Source organism: Monomorium pharaonis, chromosome 6, assembly GCF_013373865.1.
Source record: "Monomorium pharaonis isolate MP-MQ-018 chromosome 6, ASM1337386v2, whole genome shotgun sequence".
In the NCBI taxonomy this organism is placed as follows: Eukaryota; Metazoa; Arthropoda; class Insecta; order Hymenoptera; family Formicidae; genus Monomorium; species Monomorium pharaonis.
The window spans coordinates 1554236-1575463 of NC_050472.1; the positions used below are offsets into that span (position 1 = coordinate 1554236).

The following is a 21228-nucleotide window of genomic DNA, read 5'->3' on the forward strand; positions in this document are numbered from 1 at the left end:
ACTTGGCGATTACGCGATGCATTTTCTGCATAGAGTCGGCCGACGATAAATCCTTCGTGAAGCCTAAAGGTTTTCACGTTTCTTATTTGCGAGCGCAACACATCTTTCTTCAAGCCATCAGTGAAATCACTTTACGCACCACCCTCGGAGAAAGCGTAATTGCGAAAGTTAGAATTGGCGATAAAATTGTCGCAGCTTGTTAAAATTTTGCAGAGTAGCCGTGGAAAAGTTGACAATTGCAAACGCGCTTAAGGAATACAAAGTTTATCGATATAAATGTGTGAATTGCAACTGTGCTGCCTGCTCATAAGGATCTCCATTCATTAAAAAGTTTTAAAAAGTAAATCTTGTTTATATACACGCTACATTATAGACCGCGTCTTCGTAACTCAACTTTTAGTTAAAAAAAGAAAGCTAGACATTCATCTTTATTTATTAAGAAGGTGGATGCTGCGTGGTAAACGATTCTGAGAAGTCGCGGAAGTGAGTTCTCGCGAAGAGACAACAATGCGGGAACAGTGAAGGTAGCGCGCGAAGAGAGGGTGATGACCGGAAAGGGTGAATGAACGGAATCACGAGCGACTTCGTAGGAAAAGGGAGAGTACATGAGAGAGAGAGAGAAAGACAGCGATAAGAAGACGCGAAGGAAGAGTCAGGAAGCAGAAGGAGAATTTATCGCTACCCAAGATGTTTCGTAGACGTAAAAACACATGAGAAAACTATGATGCGGTTGCGGACTTTTTCCTGCAAAAAAGTATACGACAGAATCATGAGTATTGCGATGAAGAAAAACGGATGGCAACAAACCTGACAAAAATTGAAATCACAATTGCGATAGAAACCAGAATTTTCAGGATTAAAATAAACGCGAGTCGACTAATTTCGAAAACTTCACTAATATCTCCAAATTAATGGAGTAATCGAACGTATCGACCGATGGTCGTTCTCCATGTCCGAGGGAAGAATCGGGCGGATAAACCCGGCCGAAAATGAGACTGTCCGGTAAACAGCGGCGTAATAAACGAGTGGAATGTCCAGAGAAGTCGGCGGACCGAGCGGAGCGAAGAAAGATAGGCCATCGCCGGTCTCGTTCCCTTTCATTTAACTCGCAGTCCTTCGACACCGCGGTCCCAGGATGCCCCCGGGTCGTGAGAAAGATTCCTCGGATCGTTTTCATCGAGCTACGGAGGAAGGCGAGTACAACCGCGAGGACTGTTTCTGTCTATCTCGCTCTTTCTCCCTCTCCATCGCCGCTCCCTCTTCGCCCCACCCTCGTATCGGCAACGATTTTTTCTAGCTTTCGAAACCGGCTCTGGCGCGAGGACAATGGTCTTCACCATCGTGCGACCATCAGGCGTTCCACGCGAAAACGCTCAAACGCTCCCATCGTTCACGATCAAACGGCGGTAACCGCGTGGTTTCTTCGTTCCTTGCGAATTATTTCGCGCGAGCTACTTTCGCGAGAAGCCCTCATTCTCTTTGGGCGGAAGGCGTTTTTATCGCGGACCTCCACCTCAAGGAATTTATTGCCACTGGTTCACCAGCGGTTGCGTCTCTCGTAAACAGATACGACGGGATGTCGTAATTAACCCTTTCAGCCTTGAGTCGTATCTTAATACTGACGTATACGCGCTGTAGCCACGAAGATAATTCTATTACAAGTTTACATCAAAAGTGCTCGGGCGAGTTATATTCACATTTGCGGTCTCGGAAAACGCGCGCTTGCGAAAGTGTGTAGTAAATCATATATCGCGTAGTGTACGACTGAGAAGAGAATAATTTATCCGATCGCGATTCAAATTTGTTAAAAGTATAGCTTGGAAATTATGAATGTAGAAGGCGATTTAGCGACTGAGAGACTCTTCTGGTCGGTCCCGCCCAATATTTCTGGCACGCGCTCTCCATCGAATCGTGCCAATTCTCGAGTTTATTTTCGTACCGATCTGATATAAATATATGCCGAGACGATCAATATACACGATTTCGAGAAATAAGAAAACGTCATATTTATACAAAAATTGGCAAAATCCAACATAATTTTCACCGATAATTCTCAAATATTGCAACCAGGAAAGTGTTTCTTTAATCCGTTGTACCTTCGACCAAATTGTTATCCTGTAAAACTATTCGATATTTATAAAAATAAAAATATATAATTTGCAGTTTGACTACTAAAAGTGCTTTACAACCTGTAATAATAAAGAGATAAATATGTGATGCTAAGAAAAATCAATTACTGTTGAAATATATACAAAGTAATTTCAAGAATTTTTTAAATTTAATAATTTTCACACAAAACTTTGTACAATTATCAAAAGAAACGTTCAAGATATAAATATAAAATTATCTTAACTTCCTTTTATATATAGTTTTATTTATCTTTTATTTATTGTTCAGTATCATATATTGGTCATAAGTGTTGTGCTTTTGACCAAAATTCAATTTTACTATAATATTAAAATAAATAAATAAAAAGAAGAAAACAGTTTAAATCTACAAAAATATATATCAAAGTTAATATTTTAAAAATTGTTTTAAGTTTGTTTTAGAATTATTTTTAGACACCAAAATAAAACCTGAATTAAAAAAAAAAGTTAAAATTGGTCGCGCTATCTTTCCCCCAACAATGTTCATGTTTTTTACTCTTATTCGATAAATTCGCGAGTCATCGATTTACCGCATGTCGTTGAGTAGACTTTATCGCAGAAACGTGACCCGGAAGTTAGAAATCGATGCTGCTTAGTTTCTTATCCATAATGTTCGTGTTCATGTTATAAGCCCAAAGTAGTTTTTCGATTATAGAACTCACTCATCAGTGGTATTTTCAAAGAGTTTTCTCGCTTCAGCCTTGACTTTTACAACACTACCACACTGTGGTGACAATTACGCAGCAGCCGTTCCGCAATGCTTCAAACAAATAGACTCCTTTTTGTCACGCATTATTCATTAATGTTCAAATGTTACATGTAACACCAATGGCATCGCAAAAACAGTGCATGATAAGCAATGGCAAAAAGATATTTCTTTCAGAATAAATAAAATTTGCATCGCTTTTTCTTTAATTAGAACGACATAACCGTGAGAACCTGGGCGTTCCGCTCAATGTACTCGGCGTCGGGCTTTCCTCGTGGCGAGTTTCTCCAACTTCGAGGAAGGAAAGGAAAGTGTGAAAATGCCTGCTCCCGTCTTTCCGTGCGGATCTTCCCCATTGCCCCGCGCGCTAGTGCCGGCGTGCCGCGGCATTGACGAACTTAGAAGTTCCGCGGCGGAAATCTCGCCCGGACGGAACTTTTCTATTAACTCCTCTCTCACGAAATAAGAGGAAATTCTCTCGGGATACTTCGTAGCGGGGACGATTAGCGCCGTCACGGGAAGAGAACGAAGGAGGATGAGATGGCGTAGAGGACAGATGCTTGCGTCTTCTACATTACCCGCAATCATCATCAACCGTTATTAGTCGTTATATTGGACAAAAAAAAGGTGATTCTCGACTCGAAATAATAATAAAGAAAAATGGCAGATTCCGTTGTTGAATTACAAGGTTCTTACGCAATCGAAGGTATAGCTCTCTCTTCTTTTTCCCCTCTCTTTAAATTACAGTAGATTCTGCGAGATGGGAACGACCGTGCGATAGACGTACATTTTCGACAGTCGCTTTAAAATACAACGGGGGGTTTGAAACAGTTTCCTCGTATGCGTATAAAGATTTAAAGCGTCTGCGTCCGATATCACAAAACAAAACAAAATTGCTGGCGCAGTAATAATAAGGTATGCACATGTACACGGAAAGCAAGCAGATGACGGTTTCCGAACGCCCGCCCACTACCCGAGGCGAATATTACTTTTCACTTGGGTGGATTCGATATTACAGGTATAGAACAATCGAGAGAGTCTGCGAAAGCGACGCAGCCCCCTCGCTCGCTACGAGTCCGCGGCCTCGGTTGTTAGATCGAGGGTAGAGAATAGTAGAGAGCGGTTATGGTAGTAGAGACCGGTCGTGGTATCAATATTTTAAGGGTGCACGTTCTCCTCCATCGATCGCAGCTTTTCTGCATAATTAATCGCCACTCCACCCCCGGCACGTCGACTCTCACCGTGCTCGTCGAAAGCACCCGCACACGTGTACGCGAACACACCTACACACCACCACCCTTACCGCCATTACCGCCACCCTCTCTCTGTCTTCTTTCTCTCTCTCGGCCGCGCGTATCAGGCCGAATCGGCAAATCTCGGGGATCGCGAATCCACGCCACGACGGCAAGTTAAATGGATTTCGATCGAATCCGCGGCACCGGAAGGTACCGGCGGGATAGAGGATGATAGAAAAGAATTTCAAATGTTTGTTCTTCCGCAAGTGTCCCGCGGGAACGCGCCGGTAGGTAGGCAAGCTTCACACACACACACACACACACACACGCGCGCGCGCGCGCGCGCACAAACGCGATCCGGAGCGAGAGGCTTCGGGAGAAATGAGAATATTTCCTCGTCTCGTTTGTCGCAAAACTCAGTTACTGTTTCGTTACGAATGCATGACTTATCGCTTCGGAATAATAAAGTTCGGAAAAGCAGATAGTCCGTCCCAGTTTCCAACCCAGTCTCTCACCTCGAAAGGCGAGGCGGTTTATTTCTCTACCTAGATTGCTTACTTCGGCGAGTATAATAAAGGTCAGTCCTCTCGACTGACGGGGACCGATACCTTATGGAGAAAAAAAAAATCTGCCGTAATAAATCTAAATTCGCGCAAATAAGATCATCGTCCAGGACAACGTATCGTCGACTTAAATCTCGAGTCATAATCTGCCATAATATAATCTTTCGAAACGAGGCTTTCGCGAAGAGAATTGAGATGTGGCGTGCGTTTTTATTATGCAATTATTTTTAAATTATAACCAAATATCACGCAACTTTACTTTAAGCATAGATCTCTGTTAAAGAAAACTTTATAAAATATGTAATTAATTTTTTATTTAATCCAGCTATTAAAGCACGTAAGTAAAGGTTACTTTTTCCTAAGACGAAACTTAAAGGACTTCACCGTTAATTTTGTATTCGCGATAAAAGCCTCGTCTTTCTCTGTGCCAATATAAAGCTTTAAAGAAGATGTGCTTTAAAGAATCCAAATATTTGACTAATATAGAAAGCAAACATGAAAAGAGAGATGTTATGAGACCAACGTATGTAAGCTCAACGCTGGGCGATGAAGCGATGAACGCGAGCAAGAAGGAAGAAGCTAGCCGAAGTTCAATATTTAAATCCGGATTATCCACAAAGGATAAATTCTGAAGACCCAGAGTACGAGCGATCGTATCCTATCCCGTCATAATCATTAAGCTGGATTTTGAGCCCTAACTAAATGGAGTTCCCTTCCTTCCTTCTTTCCTTCTCTCACACTAAGAAAAAGATGTGCTTCACTAATAATAATAGACTCTCGCGTAGGGAACTTGACTCTTTTATAAAGATACCAAATTATCTCGAAATTCAAAAACAAAATAAGCCCAATGCACGTTTCAGCTGTACGCATCTATGATTCATTATAATTTAAATTAATTGTATTCATTTAACCTCGCGGATGTCATGCAAAAAATTAAATACACGTGTGTCTTAAATTTGCTTCCTTTCAAAAATTTAAATCGAAACGCGTATAATCGTATTAATTTTTGGCGCTATAAATGGAGAATAAAATTTGCGCGTTCTTGAAACGTGAACTTTTCCACGTCGCAAATATCGTAAAATGTATCCCCAAGCTACCATAGGCTATATGTATCCAGTGCATGCAACAGTGGAAACTATAATTACGCGAGAAAGAGGAAAAAAACGGGCGATCGAGAGGGCTTCGCGAGGGAGGCTAAGCGCGAGAAACGCACGATAAGAGAGAGAAAGCACCAAAGGCAGAGAGGTGGCTGGAAAGAAAGAAAGCGACTAGAAGGGGGAGGCGATTGTAAGAGGAGGAAAACGGGGAGAGGAGAAAAACGTTTAGAGGGAACAAGAGTATTGGAAAGAGCGAAACCGGCAAGAATGGCAAACTACTGTGAGACCATGCATCTGTCCCAGCATATTTGATATCCTTCCTCTTTTCACCCTCCCGCAGTCCTTCTCTATCTAAGCTCCCTCGCTCCTCCTCCTTCACCGTTCTCTCGCATCCATATTCGCGACTTAAAGTCTATGTCACGCGGCACAAAATCCTCCTTGCCAAGTCGAGCGTATTCTACGCGAGAAGCACAAATTTACGCGGGGAAAAATATTAAAAATGACAGGTAATCGCTTTGAATCATCCCAAGTGTCTCTACCTCCATAGCGAAATTTTGCTTTACATTTTTTTTTTTTTCCGTAACTTTGTTACCAGTTAGACTCTCGCGTTAGATTATTTCTTATCACTTTTTAGGAGGCATATATAAATACATGGGTGTAATGTTCAGCGAGACATGACAACAGATGCGTGAAATTACGTTATTGACGTATACGTGCGCGCGAGGAAATGATATCACAGGATAGGGCAGACAAATTATACGTTATTACGAATACGCTGGTCACGATTTAGAGATCCGGCTCGGCGTTTATGTCGTTTACGTAGTTTCTTTTTAAAAGAAATTAATGCTCACCCGAATGAAATGCACAACGTTTAACGTGAAATTACGGCTTCATTAGGCCGCGTTTTGGTGCGTGGCAAGTCTTCATCCGCCACCTATTGCAACATCGCGGGTTTTACCGTCGAAGTAATTTACTTACTGCCAAAGGACGTAGCTCGCGAATGACACGCTCAACCCGAGCAAGGATTCAGGCCGCTTGAAAATTTATGAGAGGATATTTCAGGTAATGCCGAGTACGCCACCGCCGCTTTGTGCAGCTTTGGCGGCGTCGGCGACGGTGCGGCGTAGAAAAAAAAAGGCGACCCGATTAAAAAGTCGATCTACGTTTCCCACGCCACAACACGGACACGATTGCAAATCACGTGATCTCGCTGTTGCACATCATAAATTAAACACCCAGATGGAGGACGTACGCGTTACGTGTAGGACGGACACAATGTAATTTAGAGTTACATCAGGCGCAACGGACGTACGACGATCGATCGATGGGGCAATGAAAAACGCCGATTCCGGTGAATGTAAATTATTAACCGTCTTGTTTCTGGCGTTCGGAGGGAACTTTTGTTTCAAGTGGAACTTCTAATTACTAACCGCCGCACGCCGTAATTTCGTCTCGCGAACGCAGCTCGCGTGGGCGGCGATGTAATGTAATTAGCTGGACGCATCGAGCAATCGCGTGGGAGGCGAAGGCGAGCTTAGCAGGCCGATGCGTGATGTACTCGTTAGATCGTAAAATGAATTTATTAAGCTATTTCAGTTTAATCGGAAAATTCAATGCTAGCGTTATTTACTCATCTCCGATAACACATTTGAGCTGGGTCAATGGCGGAGGCGATAAAAATCAATTTTTTTTTTTTTTTTCATATATTATTACAGTACTGTTATACCCTTGGCACTTTTCCTTAAGTAGGTATTAGTTCACCCGGCACGGCATTGCTGAATGTTGGAAAAGAGTTTAAACGAGGACGCGCGACCATTACTTTTTGCGTTAATGAGAGTCGCAATTAGAGACGATATAAGTGGCGGATGACCTAAAACCATATGACTCGCCCAACTATAGGCGAGCGATATATATTCTTGTGTCTTTTAAAAATCGTTCCTATTCATTCTAGTACAGTTCGTTTTAATACCGGCTTGTCGATGCGCGAGAAGTGTCCGTGCATTGATGTCACCCGAATCGGAAACGTTTCGATCAAAATAATTGATGTGAACAAAATAATATTTCACTAGTGGTTCAGTTCAGTAACGACATTTTGTCAATCGTGTAGTTTCAAATTAGCGAATTTTTGAAAATCCTACTCGATTATCAATTCATTTTTCAGGAGAAGCGATTCCTGAGGATGCTAAGAAAAAAAAAAAGGTTTTTTTTTCTGCAGACTTAAAAATAGTTTTCCTCATTATTCTTTGCGAAATACCAACTTGGAAATAGGCGCGTAGAAAAATTTTAAATTCTATTTATTCGTCGAAACCGCAACAGTAGGATGTAACCTCGTGGGTCTCCAGCACAAACGAAGAGGTTCTCACGGCGACACACGACCGTGACGTTGCTATCCACATCGCTGGCAGCGAGTCGCACACGCCAGTCTTAATAATTCACGAACAGCTCTATCTTCCACCGCGAGCTATTCCCGTTCGACTCTCTCTAAGAGGGAGAATACTCGTCAGGGGTTCGTGAAAGTCTTAGCGAAGTACGCAATAAGAAGGACGAAGACGAGCAAGCCCAATGACGGAAGATCGCGCGTAAACGATGGACCGCAATGCGGAAACGTCGGCGTGCGACTTTGTTTCTCGCCACTATCTCGCCCCGAAGACTATTGCTAAATCGTGAATATTCATACGACTACAATTAATTTAAACGACCTATTTTTTGGTCGATGAAGTAAAAAGTGATTCATAAATCGAGAGACCTCATACTTTAAGCTACATAGAACGAACATAAAATTAAAAACAAAAATTATGGCAAGTTGAAAAACGGAGCGTCTGAGTTGACGAAACCAGACATTACAAAAATAATTATCATCGGACATATTGTAAAAATTAACAATGTATTAGATTAAAATATAGACCAAAAAAATTGCATTCTCTAAAGAAGAGGACTAGATATTTTACAAATCTAGTGGATAAAAAAATATATTTTTGATTTCAAAAATATCCTTTATAACTAAAAATATATACTTTCTAATATAGTAATATTTAAATACTGAATAAAACGATAATAAAATCTTAGATTCTACTTAAAACATTCTATTAAAAAAATCTCTTCTTACATATATTCTAATATAAATTAAATTTGATACTAATCTATCCTTAAAAATTTTTTTCTTTAAACTTGAAGTCTCTTGTACCTATTTTTTTACAAGAAATTATTATAAAAATAAATTGGAAAGAAAATGTTCATACGTTGAAAATTGACAATTTTCTCGGTGTATACACGAAACACATCTTTTTCTCTAGCAGACTTAAACACTCGAATCGATAACGAGAAAAGAAGAGAAAAAGAAATGAAGAGAAGAGAGACGATGGGAAAGGAGAAAGAATTATTGCAAGTAGTCCAGGATGCTTCTCTGATACCCTACCAGATCATTCAAGTGTGATCAACCTACGAAAAGAGAGACTGGGAAATTTAACCCTTCGCCGAGCGGATCCATTCCTAGCGAAGAATTCCACTCGATTCTCTCGTCCCGTAATTCGATTCATTTTTAATTCGAAACTAATCGCCCTTCCTCTCACATGGGGCTTTACGATTTAATTTACAGGCATTGTGAATAAAGGCTCTCTCAGAGCTCGCATTACATAATTATATTCTTTACGAATCACGCTTGTTCGTTAATATGTAATCTCTCGTCTCGCGTATAACCAAAACCGACCTAACTTCGCCTTTCTCTATCCGTAGTAAATACAGGCGTAGTGAATACGGCGAGATCATCCTTCGGCATGTTTCTCAATTACAGGTATTCGCCTTTTGTTCTCACGAGTGCGGTGCCCGCTCGTTGTTGAACTGCACGACCGTATATATACACGCGACTATCGGTCAAATTGTGAATATTACTAAGTACATGGATAACAAAGTAATCGAGACGAGTAAAGTTGGCAAAAGGGCAAACGGCATTAAAATAACTAGAGAGCATGAAGCGCGTTTACATATGCGTGTGTATTCTCACAACCTCATTCTCATCGATTAACTTTGGCATTTCGATAGAAATGGTGGAATCGCGCTATCGAGGACACTGTAGCGCCTGTTATATATTTTGCATACCGGTTCTGTGTGCTCACAGTTATGTAACTGAGTGTGACATGACACGAGATAGTTCTTCTTGCTAAACGCTTCGTTAGCGTTTCAAGCCTAAACTTTGTAAATGAAGAAAATTCTAGAACTAAAATAATACATGATTATAAAATAATGTTTGATCGCTCACTTTGATTTACCAGTTATTTGATTTCTAATTTTTTTTTATGTCGACAATAAATGTATGTTCCTATAATATTCACAACATCATGATTTTATTTTAACAAACAAAGTACCGCGGAAGAAGTAAGTTTCGCTATTTAACTTCTTATCTGTACTTGTTCCGCGCTGTGCGAGATAAAATAATTTACATTTAAGAGAGATAGCCTTTGAAATAAAGGTGTTTAATAAGCGTCGTTTAGTTTTTTTTTTTTTTCCCCCCCAAGAATATTACCGCACAGAGCTACTCCACGGTACTCTGCTCTATTTCGCTAATACTAGCAACCCAGCTTATCTAAAAGCAAAGACAAATTCTGATCAGATATAGCCACAGAAGTTGACCATTTAATTACTCCTTTGGAGTAACACGCGATCACGCAAACTACATTTAGGAACAAGCTCTGAAACGAAACGGCGTATAAGTCGGCGTATTCATAAAAAAGTTAAGACACGCGTTTTTCGAGATTACTGTACAAAGTTTCACGGCGCGATTAATGAAGATATGAATAATACACGAGTGTCTTGTACAATCCTAAGAATTTGGATCACTTTGGACGCCTATCGCGGTATTACTTTGGTTTCCGTGCCAAGATCGCACGGAACAATGAGCGTCGTACTCCGGGAAATCCTCTGGCACCGCTTGCTGCGGCAGCTGCTACGCTAACTTGTGAATTGAATACCATTGACTCCATTGATATTAAGTGAAAATGCTACAGTCAGATTGTATTATCAGCTTTTGGCTGGCGTTCTACTAGCCGCAGACGAGATTAATGGAATGTACACGATTCTATTACCAAATCTATGAAGAAAATATTAAGCTGATGGAAAATGCGCTGCGAGGAAATATTTTCTGTTTTTTCTCGCGATCGATACAATTGCGTCGAAAAATACGGCGGGCCGCTGTTCTCCTTTCTTTCCGCATCGCGTGCGTTGAGAGCGACGTGAACGAGAATCTGGTGCAAGCAAGAAGAGGTGAAAGCAAAAGTTTCATACGTGCAAAAAGCGAGAGGAGGATGCGCTCTCAAATGGGTCATCCGCTGTCAAGTTCAAGGTCATGCAACATGTCAGAGACGAGCTTCCGTACCGGATGCATTTGCATTGTGTGTCACAGCCCGTGACACCTACAAAACCCATGACATTGAACGCCCACGTGCTCCGAGCGGAATTCGAGGCACAAAAAACCGAAAAATATTCTCAATAACCTGATATTCGATCAATAAATCTATTTCATGTGATACAAGTGATTTCCATTCTTGTTAATTAATTATTAGATTATCCTTTATCAACGATATGTTTTATCATTAACCATGCAATTAAAAATTATTCTGCTACAACGTACATTAAATTGTCCAAATCTTGGTTACGTTTAAATCACTTGATAATGCGTAGAAGTGATTACAGCCGAGAACATGTTTGCACAGATTATCCAAGGCCAAACGTTTCCATTCATCGGCTTCAAGCACAACATGGTCAGACCGCTGGTACCGGAAGTCTTTAATTAAAGCGTGTCGAAATGGTAACAGACGCGACAAATTCTCTCCTGACTACCTTTGAAGAAATGTTTCCAATATCACACGTGTATCGATACGTGCTTCAAATTGACATTCAACCAATAAAAAAATTTTTTAAAAACGAAAATTATATTTAACTAAAGTAACGCGTACTTCTGACGAGATGTACCTAATAAAACCGCTTCCGCAGACCAACGTCTGACGTGGCAAATTGGCCTATCAATTCCAATTAAGTTTAAAAGACACTCGTCGACTTTTTTACGATCGCGCCCATTAACCGCGATTTGCACGTGGCTCGTCTGACAGGCAGTTCCCAGAAGATACCTTGGGCAACAGCACCTGGCATGCAGAGGCGATTCGACCCGTGTAGTCTGCCCGCCGCGAACTCCTCGTTACGTAAAACGACGACGCGAGTTGCGCGAGGCTCGAGACGTTCAGTTACACGAGAGATAGACGAGCGAGCGCTTAGGCGTTGATGCCCCGATCTTCCTCGAGATGCCCGGAGTCTCGAGTTCCCTCACCTGCCCGAATGGTTAACTGCTTGCGTAATCGGAGAGCGCTTTAAGACGATATCACCGCGCTTTTTTTTTTACGAGAACTGGAAATGGAGACGTAATGAGGCAATAATAGAGAAATAAGGATAATGTTAATATGTACTCGCGCGGTTGGGGATTCCGATTGGGGATCGTGAAACAATGCGAATATCGATACCGATTTCTTCGCGAGTACCAAGTGTACCTTAAACGTCGCGGCTATTACATATAGGCTCGTAAATCTCTTTTGCCAGCAAGGTGATGATCGGATTTAATAGCGCGCTCCCACATGGGCGTATTAATCTGTCGGACAAACACGTGCGAAATCGCAAATGCCGTTTTCAATCCTCCCAACTCTAATCTCTACACGGCGATTTTTTTTCCTCTCTAAAACAACACGGCACGCCACCATCAATATTATCTGTACACTCTCGCGCTCCATCCATCGCGCTTGTAAAACAACATCTGCCAATACATCAAACTAATCCCTTTCGATTCACACTTGACTCACTTCTCTCGCTTATACTTGTGTCATGATTAACGAGATATAGAATCAGTAGCTTATTCAACATCGGCTCTGATAAACATTTATGAGAGACACTCAAAGAGTTTCGTATCGACACAGATAAAAACTTGTGAAAGGGTGAGCAGATACGAACGATTACGAGCTGAATTGGCATAGATTGAGGACGCAGACTGCCGTTTAAAAACCTAGCGATTGAAAGTGGAAACGGCGCAATTAAAACGGAGCGGTGCTCCCGGCACGGCGGTGATAAAATTCCATTCGACATTCGCAACTTGCGAGAGAGGCAAGAATTAATAGCGAGGGGCGAGTAATCTCGCAACCTCGCGAATGCCATAAGAGCGGCGGCATCGCGTGGAAGGAGGGAAAAAAGTGACGAAGAACTTACGCACACGCGTGGTGCGTGTGTTTCACGTTGCGTTTGCGTGCATTTGTATATACGCGGTTACTGCGCGCGCGCGCGCGTGCGTGCGTGCATGTGTTTCATGATTCGCCGCGCTCACGGGGAGGACCTAGATAGATCAACACCGGCGGCGACGGCACAACCGCTGCATTCCATCCGTCGTAAAAGTGCATGCGGAGCTCCAAGGACTACGAGTCGGCGGGACGACGGCAAACAGAAAGAGGAGGATGGTGGTGGTGGTGGTGGTGGTGGTGGTGGCGGCAGAGAAACGTGAGAGGAGGCGAAATTCAAAAAGGGAAACTTCGCAGCAGAGGGACACGACGAGGAATGCCAGCTAGCGTTGTCGCAATTCTCTTGGGCAATCTCCCCCCCGAGACGCCGTACGGGACGTATTTCACCCTCCCGCGTATCGTCGAGAAGCTAATTACGGAGATCGTCGCGTCGCAAAATTAGTTTATTAAAAAAAAATCTGTGAAAAGTAAACATCGCGCATTATTATTGCTTTACGAGTAGTTTCGAGAATTTTTAAGCGATTTTTTTAGGTGACGGTCTTGCGATAATACCTGATAAGAAAAAAATTACTGCACGTCATTATTACGTAAATTATTCGAAACCACTCTGACTTTTAATGATCCGCGCATGAATACATAGTGGGAAGGTAATATCGCTCGCGGTCGCGCTGGCGTAAATAGCGCCCGCCGAATAGATGTAAAATCACGATCCGCACTTAATGAATTCTCACCTGTCAATGTATATAAATGTACATTGATTAATATTCTTACAAGTGGAATTGTAAATACAAAAGCGAACGTAAAGCACTTTACAGATGTTACGCAGTCTGCGAAGGCCTGACGAGATACACTTGTTTATTTATCAGAAAAGATTTGAAGAGCGAAGATGTCGCAAATAATTTTTTTTTTTAAGACGAAACAAAGAGAAAATTGAAAATAGCAAAACGTATAGAGCGAATGATTTGAATAGCTGTCCGAGGAAACACCTTATCGGCCTGCCTACATCCTATTTTAGTTCCGCACAAAGCGGTTTTACTTTACTTTAGCCGCCCGTTTTCCTAGAACAGATGGTTAACTAGAACGCGACAAAAGTGTGCGAATCGATGACACGTATCGTTTTACTCGCGGTCTGCAAAGGGCGCATTCGCAAATTGATATCGCGAGGATAAAAACGCAATTAAAAGCCAGATATTTGCGACTTGCGGGCATAAACTAGTGAAAAAAAACATAATTCGTCGTGGGCTTGGCTTTATTTTCCCGCAAATGCCTTACTAACACTTCGAATATACTTCGTAAATAAGAAACCGGGAGGGGGGGATGTATCACTAAATATATTGCAGCTATTTGGAATAACAAGACCGCGACACATTTGGATGAATCAATTAGCAAGTAAATAATTCTCTCATTTTAAGAGAGAGAGAGAGAGAGAGAGAGAGAGAGAGAAAGAGAGTAGAAAATCAATCGTAATCAACTGAGACCAGGAGGGGGAGTTGAGAATTACATGGTTAATTTATCGCTCGGCGAAACACAGTTCGCTAGTTACGGAAACAAAATATCTCGCCGTTCTGCTGGCGGGAGAAAGAGAGACGCGGATCTACGCGCGCGGAAGTTCTATTTTTCCGATATCTAATTAAGAGTTTCGCCATCCATCGTGCGCGAGAGATAGCGGAACTTGCCGTCGTTTTATTGAAGTCGCGGAGTCTTTCGCAGCGAATAAAATAAACCATTAATTTCCGCCTTTTCCGCGGAAAGCTAAAATGTCCGGAGACGCTCCTCTTCTTTCGCTTCTTAATCTTTCCGGTTTGTATACGCGGTCATATCCGCTAAATAAATAATCCAATTGTAATACACAGATAGGAACACCTTCCCACCCTTTTAATACAATTTAATATCCATTGAACCGTCGAGATACTAGAGAGCCCGAAATACCGCAACGCCTAAGGGCTTCAGCCCGACACGAGTGCTTCATTGCAAATTGCGATTGCAAATAATACGAATACATCCATCATCCTGCTGCCTCTCCCTTTTCCCTCCTCATTTCCACCTTCTCCTCCTCCTCCTCCTCCTGCTGCTGCTGTGTTGCTCCTTCCTCCCGTATCGATTACGTCGCGCGTGGGAAATAATCGACGCCGTGCGCGAGTGACGTCGTCCTACGACGATTCGTTTAGCGTGAAAACACAAGCCTCGCTAGGCTGGATTGTAAAATTACGCGCAACTAGGTCAATTCGCCGCCGTCCACGTGTTATTACGCGCGCGCGATGTCAGTGTTACGCCGACTGCTACGTGCTGAAAGTGCCGGACCTGTTTTAAGTGATAAAAGTGTAATCAAGGTTGACCAGCGCGCGGCTGTGGCGGTCGATCCCTTTGCATAAATCGTGAGACCAAGCCGCGCACGGCGGAGACTGCAAAGTAATCGAGGCTAACTGTAACTCGCGCGAGTTTTCTCAAGACCTAGAATCGCAGGCGTACCGCGCGTGTTTCAACCAACAACACTCCACCTCCAACGTTGGCTAATGCTAATCGCCGGTTAACTCGTTTTCTCCGCCTCCGTTTACGCGTTGCAGATAGAGCTAAACGAAAATAACATCTTTACGTTCGTTCTTAAGACCCAAGTTCGCAAATACGTTCGAGGGTTTTCGATAAAATAATCCGATGAACCGTAGTCCGTAACCGGTGTTGTCGGTCGGTATGTACACACGTCGGTGACCGTTACTCCCTTGCAATTCTCTTTCGCGCGACATGAAAATTCTAAAAAAAGGGAAAAAAATACAACGTTAGCTACGGGGCGTTAGCTTTGTCCGCGCACCTGCTATCAGAGTCTGACACTTCCTCTTTCTCGCCGCAAGGGAAAACAAATTCAACCTACAAAACGGGTAATAAAAGGAAACCTTGAACCATAACGATTCATAAAGAAGAACCGACCATCGGCTATCGTCCTCCCTCGCCTCCCCCTGCGCGGCGGCGGCGCCGCCGCCACCACCGCCGTCGTTGTTTTCCACCCGGCACTTAGTGGAAACAACAAAGTGCGTGTCCCAGGCACGCGCGCTCGCGTGCCAGACGGGCGTGTGAGAACGGCGTGTCGTGCGTGTGAATCCGCACGGCAGCGCGCGTGTGCCGGCGCGGCGACGCTAATGTTTGCAATCACAAGTTGGAAAGTTTTGTGATGGCAACCGCTCCGCCGGCCAGTTACCCTGGTAACGCTTTGTTGTGCCATTGTGCTGAACGGCGGAAGGAGGGAGGGAGGGAGGGAGAGAGAGAAATTCACCCCCCGTTCGGACGAACCGTCCGTCGTCTGCCGCCGCTCCCCCCTCCGTCGCCGTCGTCGCTGCCGCCGCCGTCGGCCTCTTCGTCGAGAAATTGGATGAAACAGCAGAGCTACACCCCGAACCCTTAGCCCCTCGATTGCCACTCGGGGACCAACTAACTCGGCTTGACCTAGCCCAAACTATCCCCTTCCCCTCCCCGCCAGTGCCCTTACAATGACAAACAAGAGGCTCGTGTCTCCTCTGGACGCGCCGCTCCACGTTCTTCACGATTCTTTGCTGTACGCAATCGTGGAATTTTTAACGAGGACAGGTTGAAAGAGGTCAACAAAGATATCGTCGAACCGATGTAGATTTAAAAATGCGCCACCAGAAAGATATTTATTACACTTTTTACAAATATCTAACGGAACCTGCGAATTAATAATAAATCAGCTGCTTTCGGGAGCTGCTCGTCCAAATTATCGGTCCTCGATAACTCGACGACGATTTCGTGCGATCGCCTAGGATCGATCGTCGAAATTTCACGCGGAATAATTTATGCACTCGAGACCGGGACCGAAATCTAGAGTCCAGCGGTCGTTTGAATTAATGTAGCATAATTATCGTGGGTACAACTTATATCTTGGAATAGTCGATAACGCGAAATTCGGGTTAGATCTCGTCGAGAGGAAGGTACGTCGCCTCGCCGGCGATCGCCCGCGAGGTAAAAATGTCTACTCAGATCGAGCTATTAATAGAATTGTTGCTCAGCGAATTTTCAGCCGTCGACGCATATCCTAATATCAACCATATAGATACATACGCGCAACAAATAAAATGGCCAAGTATTACACGATACTTGATAAAATTTTCAAGCACAAAGTGCCTTTCAACCTTTCGCGATTTTCAATAACCTTTTTAAGTATCGGAGTAGAAACACTTTTTTTACAAAAAAAAAAGAACGTTAATTTTCTTCGGATTCGAAACGATTCTGTCCATTCTACGAAATCATTGGCCGACATATGGGTGCTCATAAAAATGCGTGCGTTTGATACATATTTATTGACGGGGCACAACGTGGACATCCTGTTTGAGCGTGCCAGGAATAGCGCGTTGCGCTTCTCCTACAAACGAGGAAAACCTTCGAGAAACCTCGTAGAATTGGCACCGTGAATCACCGCCCGACAATTCGTCACGCTCGTTCGCGCCGTCGAATGGTAAAATCATTAGCGAGAGACAAACGTTAATTCTCAAACGAAGACAAATCACGCGTGGATCTGCCGACTGCAGAACATATTTCTCCGTTGAATTATTTCGTCGAAAACGTACTTCTGCGTCGCGTTGTTATTTTATTTTCTCTAGAAACTGTCTAAAAAGTTTCGTTTTACAAATAAAAAAAAAATAAAAAAAAAATACGATATTACAATTCTCCGATGCGCGGACCTCGAGAAAATATATTCACCGGGTTCCGTGCACTAGTTAGTCGTGCACGTCAGTCGAACGCTTATCGCGTTTCCGAGATAACGTTGTCGCAGATATCGAGTTCTCCTTTTCACTGCGAATAAACAATACGTTACGCTACGAATTACACAGCATACCCCTACCATCCCACTGTGCTAGCGATACGTGAAGGTAGTCCGAATCGGAGTATTCATCTTCAAGGAAAACACGTCGCAGAATAAACGATCGAGTTTCGACTATTTATTTATTCGTGTCTTTCGAGGCGTCGCGCTTCGGAGCATCATCGTACCCTCGACGGCGAAACCGTCGGTCCGAGGAAATGATCCCGAAGTATCGACGCAGCCGTCGGTGCTTCGGTGGTCGCGTGCGACCTCCCGCTCACGCGGCGCCGCTCTGCGTCGCGTCGCGTCGCATTGTCGCGACTTTATAACCTCCAAAGGTGCTCGGTCGCCTCGCGGCGCATAAAGGTACTCGGAACGTTACGCGTCAAAAAGAAAGGCATTATATTATGGAAGATCGAGACGTATCGATGGTCCGCGATCGGCAACGGCAGCAGCAGCGACGGCGCGCGCGCGCGCGAGGGAGGGAGGGAAGCGAGGCCGACGACCGACGACCGTCGACCGCTGACGACGACCGCGGAAGCTATGGGATTAACCCCGCGAGTAAAGGGAAAAAAGGTCCTATCCCTCCACGACGACGCGCCTCCGTGACGCGTGACGTTTCAGTCTACACGGGGCGCGCGATTCCGCCTCGCGACCGGCGGCCACGACGGCGATCGGCGACACGACGGAAAACGAAATTCTCCAACTTACTTGCACTTGCGTAGGCCGCGGGCCCAGGGAAGTCCAACGTGGGACGCACCGGGACGAATTCTCACGCACGAACACGAAACGAAACTTCGATAGGCAATCACGTCGCAATGGCGAATCCGCGGGTGCGTTGTGATCACTGCGATCGTATGCTGTCGCCATCTCGTGGCGTCGAGCGCGCGACACTAAGCCATTGGTGGAGCGCGGCCAATCGCGGGGCGGCGCTGTTTTACGCGGGAAAACGCTCGGCGCGCCGGTCGCCATGTTGCTCGGCCGCGTTTGAATCCAACTGCCGGGCGCCGACTTACCGGCCAAGTGCCAAGTCGCAGGACGACTCGGCCCGTGTTCGCTTTCGATTGCGCTGTTCAGATTTAAGGCGAGATCAGTTTAATGCTTACAGCGGAAAACGGGAGAAGAATCGATGCGTAAAGCGCAATTAAGAACAACGATCACTGCTCCAAATAAAACCGAGAATGTAACGAATATCAAAAGTTGCTCGGAAGCGATTGAAAAGACAATAAATTTTCGAAAAGAGCACAAATGACCCAATTAATCGATAGACTTATGTGTTCGCATGTATCTAGCGACAACTCAACTTAGCGCGTACTCGTTTCCCTGCTTTCGCTAGCGTACCTTAAGAAATGAACATGGAGGACGATTCCAACACGAACTATCGAGATGGCCTTCCAAAAAATCCAAAGTCGTGGGATTCGTGAGCGACGTCCAACAGGCTCCGACGAATGTCCAGCGTCTCGGGAAACACTCGCGATTTGTCTCCGAGCACGAGATTCGTTTCCGAATAACAAACGACCGCGAAGAACACGGAGCGACGCGACGCGAGTTCGACTTCAGCAACGACGTTCCAGTACTGACGATCCAAGGACGAGAATCGCAACATCGAAACTCGCGAGACTTATGAAGCGGCAAACTTCACCGCGATCATTATTTCACACGCATATATGTAAACCTAAATTTCTCAAGTAAAAATATACGCAATTTATGAGAATTGTCACGTAATCTTTTCACTCACTTGTGAACCACATATAGGGGATAATTAAAACGGCAATTAGGCTGCAACCGATTGTATCTAAACGTAATTTTCGATGTTAAAGCATCGGAATACGCGGTGTTGTTCACTTCACGTTACCCGTCCACTTGGCTCTCTGCTTTCTACTTTGGCCGCAACATTTCTGGGAGGGCGTTAGCGCACAGCAAAATTACACACGTAATTTGCAATCTCCCGCAGGACCGATCTTTTCGACATTACGAACACCATACTGCTTTAGATCAACTCTGAATCCTTCGAAAAATTAATCAACGATTTATAACATTGAAATGGATAATGATAAATTAAATCGAAATATCGAGGAGATTATTGATCGACATGTGGCTGGTAATCGTTTTGTCTTTTTTCGTGAATAAAAAACTTTAGCACTATAAATTTTGTTAAAAAATGATCAGCTTGATTAGATATGTCCATTTCACCACTTTTTCGATTACTTTTATTTCTTACAGTTTTATTTCAATCTAAATACCGTCAAACTCAAAAGAATTTTTTTACTCAGATACATCTTACAGTACATCACACTATTTTTTTGTCATTCCTTCCTTGTTTTACGTGTAATGAATAATAAAGATAGTATAACTCAATAGCATATTAATATCTTATAAAATAATTTTTACGCAGCATCTAGTGAAATGAACGCCGTCGATCTCAACAAACTCCGTCAAATTGAGAGGGAAATCGATTGTTATAAGCCGATGTTGCGAAGCTACCGCGACAAGTACGAGAACATAGAGACGGAGATTTGCGACGTGAGGCAATTGCAACGGAAAGCACGGTTTGTGCTGGATAATGTGCGGTCGGAGGAGGAGGATCTTCATGCGAGTTTCAGGAATTTACGTCTGAACTACGAGGCGTGCGTAGAAAGGTCGAGTGGTTACGAAGATCCAAATGAGACAATTCACGCGAAGATAAACGAGCTGACAACGATGCGGAGGAAGCTGATGGAAGAGCTGACGCAATTTAGAAAAAAGGCGGACAATCATGGACAAAAGCTCGCTCGCGTAAAAGCTATGATCACAGAACAAGAAGTAAATAAATTTCATTAGTGGCCCAATTAATCCTAGAGTGCTACTGTGAATTTTCATCCACATGCTAATTCATATTTAGTACAGTTTGTTATTAAAATTCTGATTGTTTAATATAATATTTAATAAGATTTTATTTAATAAGATAAAGATATTTTAATCACTTTAATACCTTGCAACCTGTGAAGTAGAAAAAATTTTTAATTTTAATTGTATGGGTAAATTTGCATCAAGAGTAATATTAAAATTGAGAAAAATGTAAATAACACTCTAGAGTTAATCGCGAAAGCAGTTACAAATGTTATAAAGATCCGTCATTGTTTTTCATAGAAAAGAAATGCAACACAGCTTCAAAAATTGAAGGAGATATCCGAGAACATCATCATACCCATTTCGCCGAATATAAGCAAACGGATAGACACCGTTCTAAGACATCAGGAGATAAACGAAGGCGATGATGTGATTGATAATACTATGCAATAAAATTTTCATATAAATACGAAACACTTTTTTGTACATTATAAATATTTAAAATGTTAATATGTTTACATAAATATCACATGTAATTAATTAATGTAATTTAATTAATAAATATACTTTTCACTGGCT

General features: G+C 43.2%; 2 protein-coding genes across 4 annotated transcripts in view; one reads left to right on the top strand and one right to left on the bottom strand.

Moving 5' to 3' along the window:
• The window catches only part of LOC105837654 (heterogeneous nuclear ribonucleoprotein K), an 84163-nt gene extending 65004 nt beyond the window's left edge, over window positions 1-19159 (bottom strand). For both annotated transcript variants that reach the window (XM_036288697.1, XM_036288702.1), the window contains exon 1: window positions 18532-19159. The gene's annotated coding sequence lies outside the window, so the exon portion shown is untranslated. The remainder of the gene's footprint in view (window positions 1-18531) is intronic.
• Window positions 8861-21183, top strand: LOC105837656. Of its 2 annotated transcripts, none has more exons than XM_036288703.1 (3): window positions 8861-15886; window positions 20216-20622; window positions 20950-21183. In XM_036288703.1, the coding sequence occupies exons 2-3, from the start codon at window positions 20227-20229 to the stop codon at window positions 21100-21102; spliced, it is 549 nt and encodes a 182-aa protein (XP_036144596.1). In that variant the 5' UTR covers window positions 8861-15886; window positions 20216-20226; the 3' UTR covers window positions 21103-21183. The 2 variants fall into 2 exon arrangements, with proteins under 2 accessions (XP_036144596.1, XP_028046720.1); XM_028190919.2 differs by lacking the exon at window positions 8861-15886 and adding an exon at window positions 19786-19921.
• The last annotated feature ends 45 nt before the right edge of the window (window positions 21184-21228 follow it).

What these genes read in the sequence shown, in the direction of transcription:
- LOC105837656 (XM_028190919.2), top strand. Translation starts at nt 19,864, where the DNA reads ATGGATAATGATAAATTAAATCGAAATATCGAGGAGATTATTGATCGA. An exon ending in TATTGATCGACATGTGGCTG is followed by an intron (nt 19,922 to 20,215) that starts GTAATCGTTTTG and finishes ATTTTTACGCAG; the next exon opens with CATCTAGTGAAATGAACGCC. An exon ending in CTATGATCACAGAACAAGAA is followed by an intron (nt 20,623 to 20,949) that starts GTAAATAAATTT and finishes TGTTTTTCATAG; the next exon opens with AAAAGAAATGCAACACAGCT.